Source organism: Dermacentor variabilis, chromosome 9, assembly GCF_050947875.1.
Source record: "Dermacentor variabilis isolate Ectoservices chromosome 9, ASM5094787v1, whole genome shotgun sequence".
Lineage (NCBI taxonomy): Eukaryota > Metazoa > Arthropoda > Arachnida > Ixodida > Ixodidae > Dermacentor > Dermacentor variabilis.
The window spans coordinates 53,702,108-53,720,689 of record NC_134576.1 but is presented as its reverse complement, the minus strand read 5'-3'; the positions used below and the strand labels follow the sequence as shown (position 1 = coordinate 53,720,689).

The following is an 18,582-nucleotide window of genomic DNA, read 5'->3' as shown; positions in this document are numbered from 1 at the left end:
AACATACCCTTGTGAGCTTTACTTGGACGAGAAACGAGTTTGAAAACTCGGCGCTTTTCGAGTCACTGCACAGCCAACCAATCGCGTACTTCCCAAGCCTAAAAACTTCCCGCGGTTTCTTCACTCTGATTTTGTGGTGCGGAAACCTGCTAACAAAGCAAAATTTCTGCACCTTTCATTTTCGTGCAAATTATAGTGCTCATCCGCGTTCCTCACTTACATGCTCTCTTTTCTGCGCGCTGTGTATCCTTTATCAGACACAGTGAAGCAGAAGGGGCGAATCGGTGGTGAAGCAGCTTTCGAGCGCAGGCCGTTTCGAAAGAATAGCATTCGCTCGTAACGAAAACGCAGGTGTGCCTTTGATTATTTGCAAGCGCATAACGACGCTCCAAACTAGTTTTGGAGACTCCTAGTCCTAAGTTCTCTAGTGGAGGAGATCTGTACACTGAAGATTTTGCAAGGTCACCCAGAGATTCATTTTCGATGCCCTTTCGATAGCAGTACAGGCCCGCAACAAGAATTCCAAAAGACAACATAAAATGTATTATTCATGCCTTTAAGAATGTGCACCACTCACCTTTTATGTGAATAGCCTGTACGGTGAAAATCACAGACGCAGCTAGCCGATGCTGCCGCCGGTCACGTCCATCATACATTCATCCCGCCAATGGATGAATGCAGGTCCGCAAGAAAAGTAAGGGCTGCGGAATGCATACTGTTTCTCATTGTGCGGGTTAATATTACGGTCTATAACTTTTTGGCACTTAAAGTATGCGAACTGACTGATAAAGAGTTGCAAGTGTTTTTCAAATCACATTATTTTTCTAATATGCCCACGTGACCAACCGTTCGGTGATTTGCGGGGTAGCAGCTCCAAGAACAAAAAAATTATGTTTTTTTCGGGAACGTGTGGAAAGGTGTAAAATAGATATTTTCTGTATGAGAACAAAAAAGTTCCGTAAATATACCTGTTGTTTGACACACATTTCTTACAGCGTACCACTGTTCGTAGCACTCCAAATTCTCATTATTGCAATGGTTCTGAGTAATACACACGTGCTGGTGGGCGAGTTGGTTATAGATTAATAAAACGAAGGCGCCAAATAAAACAATGGACGAAGGAAGGCGACATGGGGCCACCACGTAGGTGCGCGTAGGCGGACAGCCACTTGCTCCTACGTGGTTGTCCCATGCCGCCTTCCTTCGTCCGTTGTTTTATTTGGCGCATTCGTTGTAATCATGTTTAGATATTGCAAATGTTCGCTGCATACAAAATTTTGCATAGTACGAGAGAAACGTTACTCCTCTAATGTTATGTTGTTTTGCTATAGTATCCAGCGCTGTCCAGAGCTGGATTCGACAAGTTCCCAAAATAGCACTAGGTGCAATAGTTCATTCATAAGGGCGCAGTATAGCTAACGTTATAAAAATTGAGGATGCCTTAATTATAGAAAAATCGCACATGAAGTCAATATAAATTCTGTGACCTGTGACAAGGATAATGAAACGTTTCACGACAAATTTATTTTGACCGCGCTACCATTACAGCATCCTACATATGAGCAGGTATCGTAACCATCGAGGCGCTCATATAATAGCGGGGTTCGTAAGAATATGCGCTGACATGTTTTGGCAGCGAACATCATGTTTGTAGATGCAGCCGGTCTCTGACAAACAGTCTTTACGACACAAACGTTTTGCGCTTTCGGCTCCTCATTTTTCCTTCATGAGCTCCGCCCTCCTGCTGCTACACAGTGCGCCGCCACTGATCATACCGCTGTTGAGTTTCTTCTGTAGCTACATAGCCTGTGATCGCCAATACTTAGCGCGAACATATCAGCAGAAACAAACTCCGAAACTTCGGCTATTTCATTTGAAAGCATACCTTGCAGAGCCAGCTTGCTGTGCCAGGCAGACAGTGTCACTCTTGTTCTCACAAAGAAGTCTTTAATCATATTTGGATAACATTCTCGAGCAACGCCGTACTCTCTTTAGAGCAGCGTTCACTTGTACCTAGAGTGAATATCCACTGCCCGAAGTGCTCCGCTTCTTCGGCGTCTGCAGCGGGTGACCACTATATACTTTGAACGTGCCCTGGTACTACCAAGATGGTCCACGAAAGCGCACTTAGGGGTGGGAAGTTGAGGGGCGACCAACCTGAAGACAATGAACAATGGCTCATGAATGAATGCACAGCATAAGGTGACTGCTGTTGCAATGCACGAAGCATACCTCCATGGATGTAATTTAATTCTTTATGCAAGGTGAGCAACCCAGGTGAATAAAAAGTATAAAGATAGCTGGGCATCGATTTTCTGCCATTTTATTGACGCTAGCTGTATTATGGTCATGAGCATATTTTACGTGCACCTGGAATAATGTAGTGCCGACTTGAAAGCTTTTTCTTTCCGCAAAAAACAAAATTTCTGCACTCATGCCTGTCGCAAAAAAATTACGAAGTCAATCCTAAGCGGACTTTCTTTTTTTCTGTTTAAGCAGATAAGCGGAATATCTATCCTGTAAACAAGTTTGACAGAAATTTTGTTTCTTTTTTTGCACGGAGCAGGATTCTAGGCACATGTGGCCTAAGGCATGCGTCAGCGTATCAAAGCGGATGCTAGCCGGTGGTAGGTGTTTCAATATTTTTACCAGGCCCAATGCCAAGTTTATTAGGCCTGGAAAACATTGTGTAAGAAAGTATAAACTGTGCTATTATGCCGCATTTGAGATCTTGAAGGACAATGCCCAGAGCGCAAATTCATGAAATAGACAAAATCAGCACAACACTCCACGTGTAAGTTTCATATTGCAATCACGAGGGAAAAACAATTCGTAATGATTGGATTTTTTTAATGTCTTCCTTTATTTTGTCGTAAGAGAAACATTTCAGTAAGTAAATTGACAGTCCATGTTTTACGTTACAGTATTCAGGTATACAAGAATTAACATATCGTCGCTTTGGCACTCCGAGCACATCCTCTTTAGCTCGGATGCGGTTTTCAGCCCATGTAGAATACTTGCGGCCACGAACCCTAACCCTCGGGCCCGAGGACCCTACCGAATATTACTATATCAATGTGTCCCTACTTTGCTACTGGCTGATATTTTTTTATTTCGTCCAACGAATGATTAGGGTATTTACAGCAGCATCATACACAACACAAGGAAATCACTACGAGGAGTGTTTAGTTTATCGTTCACAAGCATACATTGATTCGCCTGGACGTCTCAATTGTCATAATGCTCGCGACAAACAGAACACTTTTCTTATCATCGATTGCGAAAAATAGCTACCACATAAAGCACTGATATTTATAACGTTCAGAACGTGCACCCGAAAGAATCAGTGCTTTTGCCGAAAGAATCAGTGCTCATACACGCACTGGTGATGATGATCCTTCCAAGCCTATAATCGTAGTCCTCAAAATTACACTTTGAAGTTACCCCAGCCCTGTAGTTTCTCCACAAGACGGTGGTGAAAGCAAAAGTGTCCTCCACTTTTTCGCTGATCCCATTTGTAGAGCGCGCATGCACCTGGTGACACTCCTCTTAAAATTTCTCAGCACCTTCAGCTCAAATCTTGAGCAAGCCAAGTGCGGCCACAACAAGGACTCCCTGTGGTTTCGTAGTGGGTGCGCTTCTGTGAGGCGCTTTTGTAGCCGCTGGTGTTTGTGCAGTCGCCGTAAAGGCTTCCACTGTTGCCGCAGATGACGTTGACGTCTGCTCCTGGGATGCGGTGTTCACAGTTGTGGCCTCAGTGCTGGCCTCGGTATACTTGGTCGTCCAGGGCGCCTCGGTGGATTTCGCCGTGCTGACTGGAGGCGTGGTCGGCTCGGGCTCCGCGTCCCCGTCGAACCAGTTGAGGTTGCTGGTGGCTGTCAACACCGACTTGACTATGCCGAGATTCTTGGCATGCGTAGCGTTGTCACACTTTTCCACTGACTTGTTTACGCACGCGCTGAATTGCTTGACCAGCCTGTTCGAAACCAGGGGACACAACGTAAGCGTTATAGATACATTCGCTCGTACAATACCGTCAAACACGAGTATGCAAAGACAAGACAAAGCAAACAACGTGAAAGGGTATTGAAATAACAACAGACACTGTATTTTGATGCATTGAGTAAACGACCGAGGTGGCTTAGCGGCTCTGAAGTTGCGCTGGTACGCGCGATTTCACGGCCGCGTTGAGGTGTGACCAAAATGCAAAAAAGCTCGTCTACCATGCTTTCGCTGCACGTTAAATACCGTGGATGGAAGAAGGAGACCTGTCAGTAGCTGTGCCAATATGTGAGCAAGAGTCTTTTTGTTTTTTTGCCCACAGAAAGCACACGCGAAACGCAATACACAGACGGTGCAAATCAATGAACGTCGATTGTTGCCGTCTGTTTCATTACTTTCTCTTGCTGCATTTAACATAGAATGCGTCGGGATATAACATCGGTTGCTAGTCATCTGTCCTGGGCTTTCTCGATCTTTGATTTGTCTTCGCCTACTCGCGATCTATGTAATACTGTCAATGTCACACCAACTTTTCCCAATATGATGAAATATGGCAGTGCACTTCGACACATCGGCGTAACCCAGAGTGAACAAGCCCGAGCGCAGTACGGCAGGCCCCCATTACGTCTTAAGCATGCCCCCCCCCCCACCAAAAAAAATGTTCCCTATTTATTCCCTACAGCATAGATGTCTTAAATGTGCAGTGGCCCTCCTCACGCAGAAGTTGCAGATTGGCATAGTGAACCTATGCTACATGATCCCAGTATGGAATGGTTCGTAATATATTCCCGTCTTCATGATGGGGGCGGTTAAGTTCTGCAGAGTCACCAGGGGTTCGAAAGGAACCAGGGCCCGTATTGTAAAATAGGTTCAATGCTACAGTTCTTCGCAAGAGTGAATTTCAGCGAATCCTGACATCTGATACATAGTTAGCGAAGGCGGTGGACCACTGTCAAAGACCTTACGAAAGAAAAGCTGCATCGATTCGGTCCAACTTTGCTTTACATAGATGCAATGCAGCGCTGCACCTGCGTATAAATCCGACTGGGCGGAACAAATTACTGAATCTAAACCTTTTGTTTGCATTGCAAGCCCGTTGCTTGCGCCCGCATGGTTCAGCCTCTTAAAGTGCTTTTGACCTCAACCATGGGTTGCGACATTCCGCGCCCTGGCAGGTGTTGCTCCAGTCGTCCCATTCTGCGTGATCTCCAGCCAACAAATGTAATGCGGTGCACGAGCCCGGCTGCCCCTATATGGCGCCGTTAGCCCAAATCTGCGGCGCGAGTATTCGCAATGAGATGAGGCTTGCGTTTAGTGCGGCAAAAATCCGGAAACTGCCCAGCGCGTCCCAACGGAATGAGAAGGGATTGACGCAGCGAAACCCGTAGATAACGTAGACCTGGAGGGCATGGATTTAATGTGAACGGCAGCATCAACCCGTCAGCAGGCTAGATAAGCAAGAGAGGTTTACAGTATTAGTAGGAAAAAAGCACGAAAAACTGTGATACGATCCGTTACATTACACTGTAGGTAGACGAGGTACAATATGTACAATGCAGATAGAGAAGCTCAGAGGGAAAAGAACATTAAGGATATCTGTACTAAAATTATACAATTACCTACATTTATAGCATAACTGATTAAACCAAGCAGGCTAGGTGATCATTTGTCACCGCCGAATTTCAAAACGGATGTCAGATAAGCATTATCATCATCCGGCGCTCTAGAATGCGGTCGTAGATCGACCGCGCGATACCTCAACGTGCCCATATCCTCCCTCTTCACCTGTTGCCGAATATTTTCACAGGACATATCCCAGGCATTTCTTCAGCTCTGCCTGAAGAAACATTTTGCGAGAAGAAACTCTGCCTGAAGAAACATTTTGACGTCTGGACCATCTCGCTCTCTGATGGCCCTTTATTTTAAGGTGAAAGCCTTATGTGGCTAGCTGCAATGGCTCATTCCCGAAAAAAGTGGCGTCTAGTCCAGTTATCCAAATAGTATTCTCATTAGGAATGGCTCGTAGCCACGTAAGCAAGCAAAGACTTATTGGCCGAATATAAATGAAGAAACGAAAGAAAGAAAGAAAGACCCAAAGAAGAAATGAAATAATAAAGAAAGAAAGAAACGGGAAGAAGAAAGGAAGAACCTTGATGTAGTGCATTAGGCGCTAGCAAGTGTCCTTGAGGAGGTCGACCTACAGCGCCATACATTAACTTCACACTACTGCTCGTTATGCGGTGCAAGAAGTCCTGAGACCGATGGTACTATCACTTCATGCATTACCACGTGTGCAGCAGGCCTTCGCCTGCACGTTTTACGGGAGTGTAACATGCTGCCGAACTTGTTTTCCGGTATGTTTCTACATTGTTACACATTGATTTCGTGGCACTTATGTATAAGAATGATTTGTTTTTCTAAGTAAACCATGCTAGGGGCCAAACACCATTTATTGACTCTGAACTTGTGGCTTATCGTAGATGGCAGAGTTTATAAGGTTCATGCCGTCTCTTTCCTTCCTTTTTTGGCACGTAGCATTGCAGTTATTAAGCAATTGATGTATAAGGCAATTACCGCGTTGTGCGCCCACTCTGTAGTGCAATGTTCTTCGTGTGATACCAGTATCTTATCGTGTGTACCGTTTCCATATCTTAGTTTTCATTTCAATTGCGTGTTGTTGCTTTTTCATTTCAATCCACATTTTCCATTATGCATTGAACATGCTGGCTATATTTTGTGCAAATAAAGCTTTTTGTTACGTTGACCTCGTACAGTAACGCTTCTTTTACGTTGATGTAGCTTTTGTTTTTCTCTTAACCAATGCCCTCCTCAATTTCTGTAAGATAATATAATAAGTATTAACAATTTTTTTAATTACTACAATAAACATCGTGCGCAGACATGCGGATGATCTAAGACGCAGACGAGACACACAGATGTAGATATTCGGTGTAATTTACATTTAAATCATACTGTTCATGTTTATGGTAATGACTGCTTGAGCGGCAACTACAATGCACTAATAGTCTAGAAAAATAATTATCTAATTTGTCATTTCACGCTTCGTGCACAATCTCTCACTGCATCCAGCATTCAAGCTTCGGCACGCAGCTGGAGACGGTGCTCAAGCGTAGGCCCGCCACATTGTGAGCAGCAAAACACACGGATTTTCCTTAATCCGCCGTGAAACCTTTCTTACAGCGTGCTGCGCCTTAGCTGAAACATTCATTGTGCATTTTCACTTCCAGTGATACTTCACCCCGAATATTGGCATTTGAACTGGCTCACAATGGACGCTAACAATGTCAACACTAGAAACGTATTTCAATAAGTCAATGGAAGGGGATAACTGGTGGCTGTGTATACCTTCTTCTCTGACGACTGTGACATAAAATTTGTAAACAGGGGTAAGGTGCCTCAGAAAGGCTGGCCAACGTTTCGATGTGAGGACCTATCTTCGTCAAAGGCGGCCTCGTCATCATCGGCATGTTAGTTTTAAACTGTTAATGCAGTGACGCCACTTTAAAATCAGCCGCGAGCGACCACACCCGCACCTGACGTCACTGCACTAACCGTTTAAAGGTAACATGCCGAGGATGACGAGGCCGCCTTTGACGAAGATAGGTCCTCCTATCGAAACGTTGGCCAGCCCTTCTGAGGCACCTCATCCCTGTTTACAAACTTTACACCACAGTGTGCTATTCCATCTGTCAGCCCCTTTCTTGTTTTTGGACTTCTTCTCTGACGACAAACTTTTGCAGAAATATAACGCCTTCTACATACCCACGTAAATGTAGCGGTAGTATGCGTATGCAAAAAAAAGAAAGATTTGAGAATAAATAGTCGCCGACATGCACTTCGCCCCTTCTACACCTTCAGTCATCATTTCCTAATCCATTAGGGATCATAGAGCAGCGCAAAATTCTTTTTTCTCGCTTTAATAAAGCCGCAGCAACAGTAGCAGACCACTTGAAAGCCTCCTCAACGCCTGAGATGCCCTCGCCTGTGAAAGCCACGGAGCGCAGAAGATGCCAGCCACGCCAACCACTAAAATTACACTCTCTCCGTGCTATAAACCTGCCAGCACGCGCAAATCAGGGAGCTCATGCGTCAACTAAGAAGCGTCCTTGGCTGGATGCGCTAGTTAAGCGCGGCTTTGGCCAAGTCCCCAGCATTCGCCAAATACACGGTGGCGCGTAGCTGCACATAACATAATAATTCGCAAACGAACCCTTACGTCATGCTACCCGATTATGCGCGCTTTAAATAATTTTGTGCACTAGTGCATGTTTTAGGCATGTGCGAATATTCGTGTACAAAACCTAGTGAACGTCTTGATCAGCACATAGAGTAGTCGTTAAACCTGGAGTGCAGCAGTTATCAATAGCGATTTGGCGTCATGACCTAGGATTAAATGTCCCATTGCGCGAGCACTACATGCATGTAGCGTGTCCGTACCGTGTGTAATAATAGGTCATGGACAGGTGTGGCAAAAAACTTTGAGTAGTGAAATTTAGGTGCACGATCAAAAACGGTGCCTAGCAAAAAATTCACTCGAGCTCTTGTCTTCAGCTCCCCTTACCACTCACAATGCAGCTTCCGAACGTTAAAGCACGCGAGGAAGAAACTGTAGAATTGTACGAATTTATTTTTACCACTAATATTACTAAATAACCTGTCAATGAAATCATCAACAAACAGCTAGACTTTTCGCGATGATCCAGTTGTTTGTTGTTCGTTTGTTCATAGGATGAGAGCCAAGTGGGCTGTTTTCCGCAAAATTCGTGTGCAATTCGACTCGGAGAATTTACTGCTGTGAGTAACCCCAAAGCCAGTGCTAGTATAACGTGCAAGTGGTTCAAATAATATTTTCTTCCTGTTGGCGTCGTTCCCGCAGAGTGAAAGTTCCTAAAAATTGCTAAGTTCTGCTTTTGATGTTTTTTTAACGTAATGTGTGTCATCTTTAACCAGAAAACAAAAAAACTACAGTGACCTTTCACTTCGTGAGCACGGGCTACGCGCAAGCGTATCGGTGCCATTCCTATATCTCTACAATATCAATTATATGGGCACTTCAGGTGCATTTCTGCCCTCGTAGCCACGTCGCTGTCCTGTATAAAGTCCAAGGGCGACAACATCGTTCCCGCGCCCCGTATGCTGTATGTGCGAGTGAAAGTGTGTGACGGTGAGCCGCCGATCGCGCGATGAACCTCGTGCGCATGCGCAAGAGGAAAGTGGGGGAGCCAGCGCGCTGTCTTTCGTCGCGTGTGTGGGGCCGGTGGGAGTGGTAAACGGGGGTCGGCGGCGTTGCACTCTGCCAGCAACTTCGTGTTGCACGGCCGCGCGCGCATTATATTCAAAGCTAGGCAGGCTAGGCGCGCAGACGGCGCCTACGACTCATAGATGCATGGGCGCTGAGTTCTCGGCGCTGAGTCAGCGTTGAAGCGATGAACAGCACGAAGGTCACTTCGCTCGTTGCTGTAGCCGCGCTTCCTCAACGCAGTATCCTGATTGCATGGTCAGAGAGGCTTCCGTCGTATTTTAGAACATTAATTTACTTGAGCATACCAAATTTAAAGTACATTAGGTCCTCCTTTGAGTGCCTACGTCTCTTTCAGTTCGCTCACATCGGTAATACGACTTCTTGCACGGGCTGCATGGCTGAAAGGAACGAACGGATGCATACGCAAATAAGGGCAGACAAGACGAGCGCCTGTGTCCATGCGTGTTGGCGCTTGATCACAGGTCGCGATCTTTCGCCAACTAGCCCTCAAAAAAGAACACCTCGCTGCACTGACTCCTTCCCCTACACTACGAACTATAGCATGCTAAACGAGAAGAAAGTGGGTTTTTTATTAAAGTAAGTTATTTTTATTAGTCATATCATCAGAAGCCAACAAACACTGACACCAAGGACAACAGAGGGGAAGTTACTTGCGCTTAATAAGTGACATAATATTGGTAGAGCATCGCACGCGAAATGCGAAGTTTATGGGAGCGTTCCCCACCTGCGGGAAGTTTTTCTTTCATGCACTTTCATTCTAATTATATCATAGTTTCTTTATTTCATTTAATAAGCACAAGTAAATTCCCCCACGCTGTCCTTGGCGTCAGTATTTGTTGGCTTCTTATTATATAACATTCTAAGCATTTTAGCACCATTATGGGTAACATAAAGTTTGTTCATTCTGTCACACGGCTAACAGCCGCTCTTTTGAAGGGGTAAGGTCGAACTGTTCATGGAGACAAACTAGGTTTTGTTTGCTGGCAACCTTTTGTGGCAACCAAATAAGACTATAGCTGCAACGGAAAACGCAAAAACTGCGCGTAATGGACTGTAATAACTATCGCACTCTGTCTCGTCATGCATTGACGCGCACCTCAGCATGTTGAAAATAATGAAGATCTGAACTACGCTTTCTCTCGCAAGAAGGGCAGTTCGAGCTAACTGTGGTCTACAATAAAATTTCGGCATCCTCAATACTAAGCGTGTTAACAGCGGAACAAAAGCCGGTACACGTACGACTGTCAGCATATATAGAGCGTAGCCCAGTGCCTGCGACGATACATTATAAAAGCAGTTGAACTCCTTTCCAGCGTATTTTTTTTTTCACACAGCAAGAATCTTTCTCTAACTTTTGCGCGTGCCTTTTGTTTCCTTAACGCTCCGCATCACATACTTGCAGATCACATGCACGTAAAGCGCAATATAAGCGTGAGTTAGAATTCTTGACTAGAGACAGAGGAGCGCCGAGGTTTCTAGAAAAGGAAGGAAGCAATGCAGGGGACGATTGTCGTTGTAGGACAAAGATACGCTTCAGAGGTGTAAACACTTTTGGGGTGGTTCTGTTAGGTCGGTATACTCACTCAAAGGTTTGTTTTCTGAAGTCGCACAGACGCTGAGCCGCACGGGGCCTCTCGAGAGCACACTTTTTCAGGACAGAGACGTCAACACAGTGTTGGAGGAACACGGAAGCTGGTGAAGGGGGAGTAAAAAACATTACATATAGTGATTCTGTAGACAAATCCGGCGAGATCGTTGTGTGTTCAACTGCAATGTTTACAAAAGTCCCCTGAGTCACTAATACGTTTTCGATAATTTAGTTTCTCTATTCGGACTCTGCGCTTTCCAGACACGCTCTAGCCATGTTTAAGTATTGGTTGCTAAGCAAATTGCTTACTCATTTAATGTGAGAAAAATGATTAGGTCACCACATTTCATAGTTTTATTGTTACAAATGTACTTTCTATAGCTAGAAATAAAGTCAGGTCGTCTTAATTTATGATCCTGTCGAAATCTAACAGAAATTGTTGCCCGAGACACGTAAAGGTAATGTTCACCAAGTCATCCAGAATTTACTTCAGCGCTTACACATCACGCATTGACATGTATAGAAAGCAACTTGCAAACACGAGTTTTCATTTCAAAGAATGAAATAGATGAAATTAAAGAAGCCTTGAGCTCTGGCCCAACTGTGCTTTTCCTACCTAAATGCACATGAAGCAGAAAGTCTCCTATTCACCAGCCAATGAGCCTATTAAATAGCTGCATTAAAAAAAAGTTACGTTCAAGTTTAGCCAACACGTTTTAGGAAATTTGGTGTTTGGCAACTTCTTCCCTAAAATTAGAAAACATTTTACGAGAACGTCAACCTTCATTCTGTAGGCTCAACTTCTGAACAGAAATCGCAGTTCTGCGTGCTACACTTTGTGAGTCGTTTACATCGGGCAAAAGTAACTTTATAAGTCACAAATACGATTTATTTGAAACTTTCGTCCAACAGTTTAAAACATTCTGGGGGCTTTACGTGCCACAACCACGGCAAATTAGGAGGCATGCCGTATACGGGGGGGGGGGGGTCTCCACAATGATTTTTGCCCACTTTGGTAACTAAATCTATGTACATGAGCGTACTTGCGTTTCACCACTACCTAAATGCAGCCATCCTCCAGTGGGAATCGAACGTCTGACATCGCTCTTACCAGCGCAACGCCATAACCGCCAAGCCACCTTGACAATTGATTGTTAGATGGACAATGAAAGGTCTATATCTGCGATATAGTGAGGCTGGCTCCAGTCCTATGTAATGCGTATGTCAGTTTCGCTCACTTGAACTGCCGCTCACAGCTGTTGTCTCTAGAATTTCGGGATGTATTCTGTTCTTGTTTTTTTTTCTTATTTTCACCGTGGCCTATGTGTAGCCTTTTCTTTTTGCTTTTGAGACATCTATTGTGTTGACGAGAAACCGTCCGTAAAAAGCCTTCAATGCGATGGCTCGCTACAACCGGTGTAATGAAAACATGTTCTAACAGTATCGCTTGTATCTTTGCAAGCATACTACCCACACTCCTCACTTTGACATCCGCGTGTAGAGGGAAGAAACTATCATTCGATCCTGCATGCGTTGCATGCTTACATGGCGCTGTTGTCGCACCACGCACGTTGCAATAGGCGCTAAATTTACCCTTGCGCGCAATGTTCAGCGTCGTCGTTTCGCCATACGTTTGTTCGTCTTCGTAGGAACGGTCATGTTTGAGAGAGCTCCCTATGCCATAGTAGGCAAAATTAGTAAGAGTCAAACTGATGTTTATTAGTAGCCGTAAGGCATACAAATGCGCAATATTTTGCAATAATTTCACGCTGCTCTGCTATGGGCCTTTTTTTTTGCTATGCGCCTGCACACGAATTTCGTTTATTTTATTAACTTTCACAAAACATTAACTCATGCAATGGCGCCTTTTGGTCACACAAGTCTTTAAAGGGGCACTAAAGCGAAACACTAACTCAGTGTAGACTGATGAAGCATTGTTTCAGAACCTTGCGGGCAGTCATTTCAAAAACATAGTTTGATTTTTAGAGGAGGAAATGAAGGTCGAAATATCAGTACTTGAATTTCGCGTAGAAGCCCCAGCGCCGGTACGTCAGCGTGACGTCAGGGCTTCCAAAGTATGTTTTCGCATTTGGGCAACGTTGGCTCAGTAAGGGTTCCCGAAACTTGCCATGTTTAATATTTGGTTCCTTTAGAAGGCAATGTAGTCAATTTGTACCGCTATATATAATTAGTAGGCCCTAGAAGCTGCCATAAAAATCCATGACGTCACAGCCACCAGGTGCGGAAACTTAAGTAGGCGACGCCACCCTGTTTTCGTTGTTGCGCTTTTTCTGGCTTACCAAACGTCTTATCGTTGCAAGAGTGGTGTTTTTGGTGTTGTAGAACGGTAATTTACTGACGCAGAAGAAATCATTTTTCACTTTAGTGTCCCTTTAAACAAGCGATATTGCCAGTGAAATAATATAAATACAAATTCAGGAGCTCACAAGTTATATGTAACGAGCTCGTATATGAAATGTTCACGTCGGTAGGCACTATTTAAACATTTAAAGGAAATCACACAAACGAAAACAACGAATAGATACATGTTTGCCAATACCTTTTTTTTGCGCGTCTATACAACAAAGCAAAGATTTACAGTAAAGCACTGGTGTTTGTACTCGCCATAGCGGAGATGCAATTGGTTGTCTCACAAATCCTGTTGACGTGTATCAGCATACGAATTCTCACAATTTCTGTGTTGATTATTTACTTGTCCGACCTGTCTACTTTATGCCACGCAATAAGATTTATGGAACATCAACCAGGCCACACTGCCACCCTTCCTTTGTACGTGACATAGGTTAGTAAACGTCCTGTCAACGTCAAAAAGCCGATTTTCACAATTAAGAAGAACTGTCAACACTGCGTTCATTTCGGAGCACATTACCGCCGTTTGCATGCACGCAATGTGCGTGAAATGCGATACAACATCCATTGCCGCATTCAAGTAAGCGCGTTTAGTGAAAAAGCAAAAAGCAGTCGTTCACTCAAGGCAGGCTGACGGTAAATACGTTATATATGCTCCTTTTTGCTTAACTGTTTACAAAAAAGAGAGCATATATCATATTCATAGATGAACATTGTAACAAATTTCGTATGTCTATGAGCATAGGCTCCTACAAGGTTGGCAGCGTTCATTAATTTTGTTAACACTCCCATTTACAACCTGTTACAGAAAGGCATGCTAGGGAGAAAACTTAGTTTTGCCGCATTTTCGTAACCCTTGTTTGGCGTTCGAAAATTGCGAATTACCCAAAATACCAAGTTATTACCAAAAACAAATAACCCTTGCTTAGACGTCAATAAGGGCGTAACGCTTGTTTCTTTTTTTTTCTACGATGCGATCAACCGAAGTGTCTGAACAATATGGCTATGCGAACAAACTGCCGATTCATTTCTAATGAATCATTCAGATTTTCAACAAACGAAGCTTTATAACCTGCAAAGCTAGGACAGCAACTTGCTAACGTTGTCAATACAGGCATATGGACATCGTTTGAGATTAATAGTGACAAGAACTGTCATTTTATTCAAAAGCAATTTGAAAAGCATTCAACATTCTATTAGTATTAGATTCGTCGTCAAAAATCGGCCATTCCTGCACCCATAATTGATGTTATTTCAAATGCAGGTATATGAAGTTGAAGCAACGCCTGAAGAAGCATCTTACATGCCAATGACAGACACACAAGAGGACAGAGCGGCACGGAGTAAATTGGTTCAGGTGGGAAAATAAAGGTGAACTTCAAGGGATGCAAATAGAAAGACGCACACGACAATGCTCTCCGAACACACAGTAAAAGTGCGGGAATACTTACAGGCGCAAATATCAAGCTTGGTGCTCATGGACTGAAGAAAGTCGTAGCCTTGTTCGTGCCGACGAAACTGTTGCTTTTCACTTTCCAAACATCCCGAGTAGAGGAATTTGCACCGAGGGTGGAGCCGGAACTCCTGGGGCCTGTAAATAAATGTTTTTATACGTGTGTTGTATAAGTGTGTTGTAGTACTGCTAACAGCTGTTGTCAATCGTTCTGGGGAATGCAGGTGCACTGCAGATTCTGCACATATGTACACACGAAACGATTTGTCTGCACTCGCCAGTTCTTCGCACTTCCACTTTATTTCTAGAAGCGCCCCTTGGAATCTATTGGGTAAAACCTGAAAACACAAGAAATTGAACAACACGCTGCTTACAATGTTATTCACAAAGTACTGTTCTGTCCGCCATGGAAGCAGATGAATTAGCAGTATCAGTGACGAGGTAGGGCAAGCATTGCCAGTGCGCTGCTGTGAAAAAAAGTCCAGTTTACTCCGAAAGGCGAATCATTGATTGGGATAGCAAATTAGTAGACAGCTATACGAAGTGAGGATGGTAGTTTTTGTGGTCACGTAAGCTTGAAAACATTCGCTTACTAAGTGAACAAATTGCTGGCTATACCGTAATTGCGAGTAAATGTAAGCATGAAATGGCAGCCGTCGAAGCAAATTGGATGGCGCTGATATTAGCCACAGTTTTAAATTGAGTTTAGTGCATGTTGGCAACGTCACACTCCACCAAAACACGCCGTATTGCCCACTGGTGCATATGGACGCTGTCCAGCTAGAAGAAAACCGACTGAAGGTGGCGCGGCAGGCAGCGGCAGACGCTAGGGAGACCAAGCTCACTGAAAAAAACTGGAAAAAAGGAACAGCGCCTACAGGAGGCGCCACGCAAGGTGGCGCCATCTGTCGAGGCGAGCTTCCAGATTTATTTTATGCGGACGACATTGTGCTGCTGGCTAACAAGCAAAGTAATTTTCAACGTCTGGCTGATATCTGTGGAGAGGAAGGCAATAGTTTGGGTTTCGAATTTAGTGTTGGAAAAGGAGGTGTTATCGTATTCAATGAAAAAAGTGAACAGACAGTGGCAATACAGGGACAGGAAATACCTCGGGTAAGAAAATATAAATGCCTTGGTATATGGATTAACGAAGCAAATAGATGTATAGAAACACAGGAAAAAACAATAACAGCAAAGGGGAAAAGAAATGCAGCCATAATGAAACACAGAGCGCTACGGGGATACGATATGTACGAGGTGCTCCGGGGTATGTGGAAAGGTGTAATGGTTCCAGGACTTACTTTTGGAAATGCGGTTGTTTGCTTGAAATCAGGGGTACAATGAGGACCCGATGGCAACCATAGGTCAGTGGGACGCCTCGCATTGGGCGCTCACAGGAAGACTTCAAATGAAGCTGTGCAGGGTGATATTGGCTGGACTAGTTTTGAAGTGAGGGAAGCGCACTGTAAAACTGATTGTCACGAACGACTGAGGAATATGGAAGAAAGTAAATGGGCTGGGAGAGCGTTGACACATCTGTACAGGAAAAACATTGATTCACAGTGAAGTTAAAGAACTAGGAAGCTTACCAGCAAGTAAGCCGCCTGTTGGGTGGGCAAAACAGCAACAATGAACGTCAAGCGGAAAGTCAGAGAGGCTGAAATAATATCATGGATGGTGGCATTGGAAAAGAAACCTGCCACGAGCCACTAATTTAAGAGCAAAAAACTAAATCAGGAAAAAAAAAACAATTTATGATAGCTCAAAGGGAACTCATTACATTTGGAAGCGAGATCAGGATGCCTTAGAACACGCACCTATAAAGCGAGATATAAGATGGAAGATGAAGCATGTGCTTGCTGCGGCGAAGCTAGGGAAGCGATGAATTATGTTTTATTAGAATGTAAGGACATCTGCCTAGTGGTCGGTTTCGGCAGCACTGGCGTCCTTAAAGCCCTTGGGTTCAGCGAGAGCAGGGGAAAAGTATGTATATCCGCCTTACAGATTAGTAATGCGCGATTGGAAGACTGGTGGAAGAAAAGTAGGGAAATGACAAAAAATGGAGACATACAAAAGCAAAATTCGCAATTGGGAGTCATAGAATTTCATTGTGGGAGCTCATAGTTTTTTTTTCTTTTTTTTTCTTTTTTAACCTAGGTAGGAAATTAGGCAGTATAATAGCAAGAGCTTGGTGGCACAACCCGCCGCCCCGTTCCAATAGATACGCTCATAACATCCATCCATCCATCCAAACATGTCGGAAATGACAAATAAAACTTCAGCGCACTAGGAATTACAGCTTAGCAAGAACAGGGAAACAATGTTTTGTGACTTGTTTGGGCAATATCTAGCTCATGTAATGTGATCTTATACAAAGGGTTAAGGGTTAGACATGACATAAGAACATTATTTGAGTCCTAAAAATTGAGATCTAGGGGAGCCGAACGCTCCCCCAGGTCAAGTCGGTGGCTCCGCCCCCGATGGGACCAGGAGGCAAAGTCCCGGCGCAATGTCGTGAACCCTCTATACAACCTGCAGTTGAAAGTGAAGATTGCTGCTCTTGAGGGATTACTCCTATTGCTCCGTCGTGATTGGTGAAGAGGCGTTAAGAGCTGGGCAAAGCCAGAGCATGTGATCAAAAGAGCGTGAGTCGTGACCACATTTAGGGCACGACTGTGAGTTGTGAGTGTCTATCCGGTTAAGGTACTGAGGAGTGAGATAAGAACCGGTTTGCAGAATTCTGAGTGTGCCATCCAGGGACCGCATTTTCTTAAGTTTTCACTGGTTGGCCGGATGACCTCGTTTTATTCGCAACTTGCTGGGACGTTCACGTTTGAATGCTCGGATAACGGCACTGGCTTATGACTCCAGGTTACTTGAAGGTCGCAGACAGCGGGAGCTAAAAGCATGCCATGCTTAATAACGAGCATCGTGTCAGCGCACACGAGCAAACATGAACACATCATACCAGATCAGCGCTGACCCTCGCTATCAAAATGCTGGTGTAAACAAGCGCAGCAGCAGCAGCGAACGAAATGACCTTCGTGCTGTTTATCGCTTAAGCGCAAGAGCGGCGAGAACACAGCGCGTACAAAGGTATGATCCGTGTGCACATCGCTTTCAAGATACGGCGGCGTGACGGCGCGCAGCCGTGCAAAGTACGGTCTTGTTGGCGGAGTCGAAGCCACCTCCCTCCCTCCCACGCTGTCTGTATGTATGGCGCGCGATACTCACCCGCGATGGTCATTTCCCCTTGCGCACGGTGGCGAAACGCGCACTCACTGCCGGAGCCCAACGCCGCCCCTCCTCCCTCCCTCCCATCCTCCATCGGCCTTTCGAGCGACGGAAGACGGCGCGTTTGCTCTCCGCTCTTTTCCTTCTTGCGCGCCAGATTGAGCCGCGATCGTCGGCTTTCCTCGTCTGCTTTCATTTGAACAGACGGCATACGACGCGCGCCGACGGTCTCGTTGCCCTTGGACTTTATACGGAACATCACGGTGATGGCGAAAATGCGCCTGCAGTGTCCATACGATTGCTATCGCAATAAAGCTTTGGCAACGAGGCGACAGTACACGCTATTTAGCCGAGCAACGTTTTTTTATATGGCCTATGCACAGCGATTTGTGTGAGGGCAGTATAAAATAAGGCACGTGGCGAAGTGAACCGGTGTAGAACTTCTGAAATAATCATCAGCTCGCAATATGGTGGCGATAGAATAGGGTGTCCAAACCCTAATCTGCTTTCAACAAGGGCACGCTGATATTATATGAATGTCATGAGTGCATGACCCTACATTGTATGGTGGTTATGTATAAGTTGTAATGCGTAGATGAGGTTGTCAAGGTGAAGATGAATGAGGCAGATTGGTGACATAAGGTGAGGTAT

General features: G+C 44.7%; 1 protein-coding gene across 2 annotated transcripts in view; it reads right to left on the bottom strand.

The window, feature by feature from the left end:
* Nucleotides 1–2,795: 2,795 nt before the first annotated feature.
* LOC142592694 (uncharacterized) overlaps nucleotides 2,796–18,582 on the bottom strand; it is a 36,411-nt gene continuing 20,624 nt past the window's right edge. For both annotated transcript variants that reach the window (XM_075704269.1, XM_075704270.1), the window contains exons 3-5: nucleotides 14,696–14,835; nucleotides 10,870–10,978; nucleotides 2,796–3,976 (exon numbers count right to left, since the gene is read on the bottom strand). In XM_075704269.1, the coding sequence (XP_075560384.1) occupies nucleotides 3,574–3,976; nucleotides 10,870–10,978; nucleotides 14,696–14,835 (652 nt within the window). In that variant the 3' untranslated portion in view covers nucleotides 2,796–3,573. The remainder of the gene's footprint in view (nucleotides 3,977–10,869; nucleotides 10,979–14,695; nucleotides 14,836–18,582) is intronic.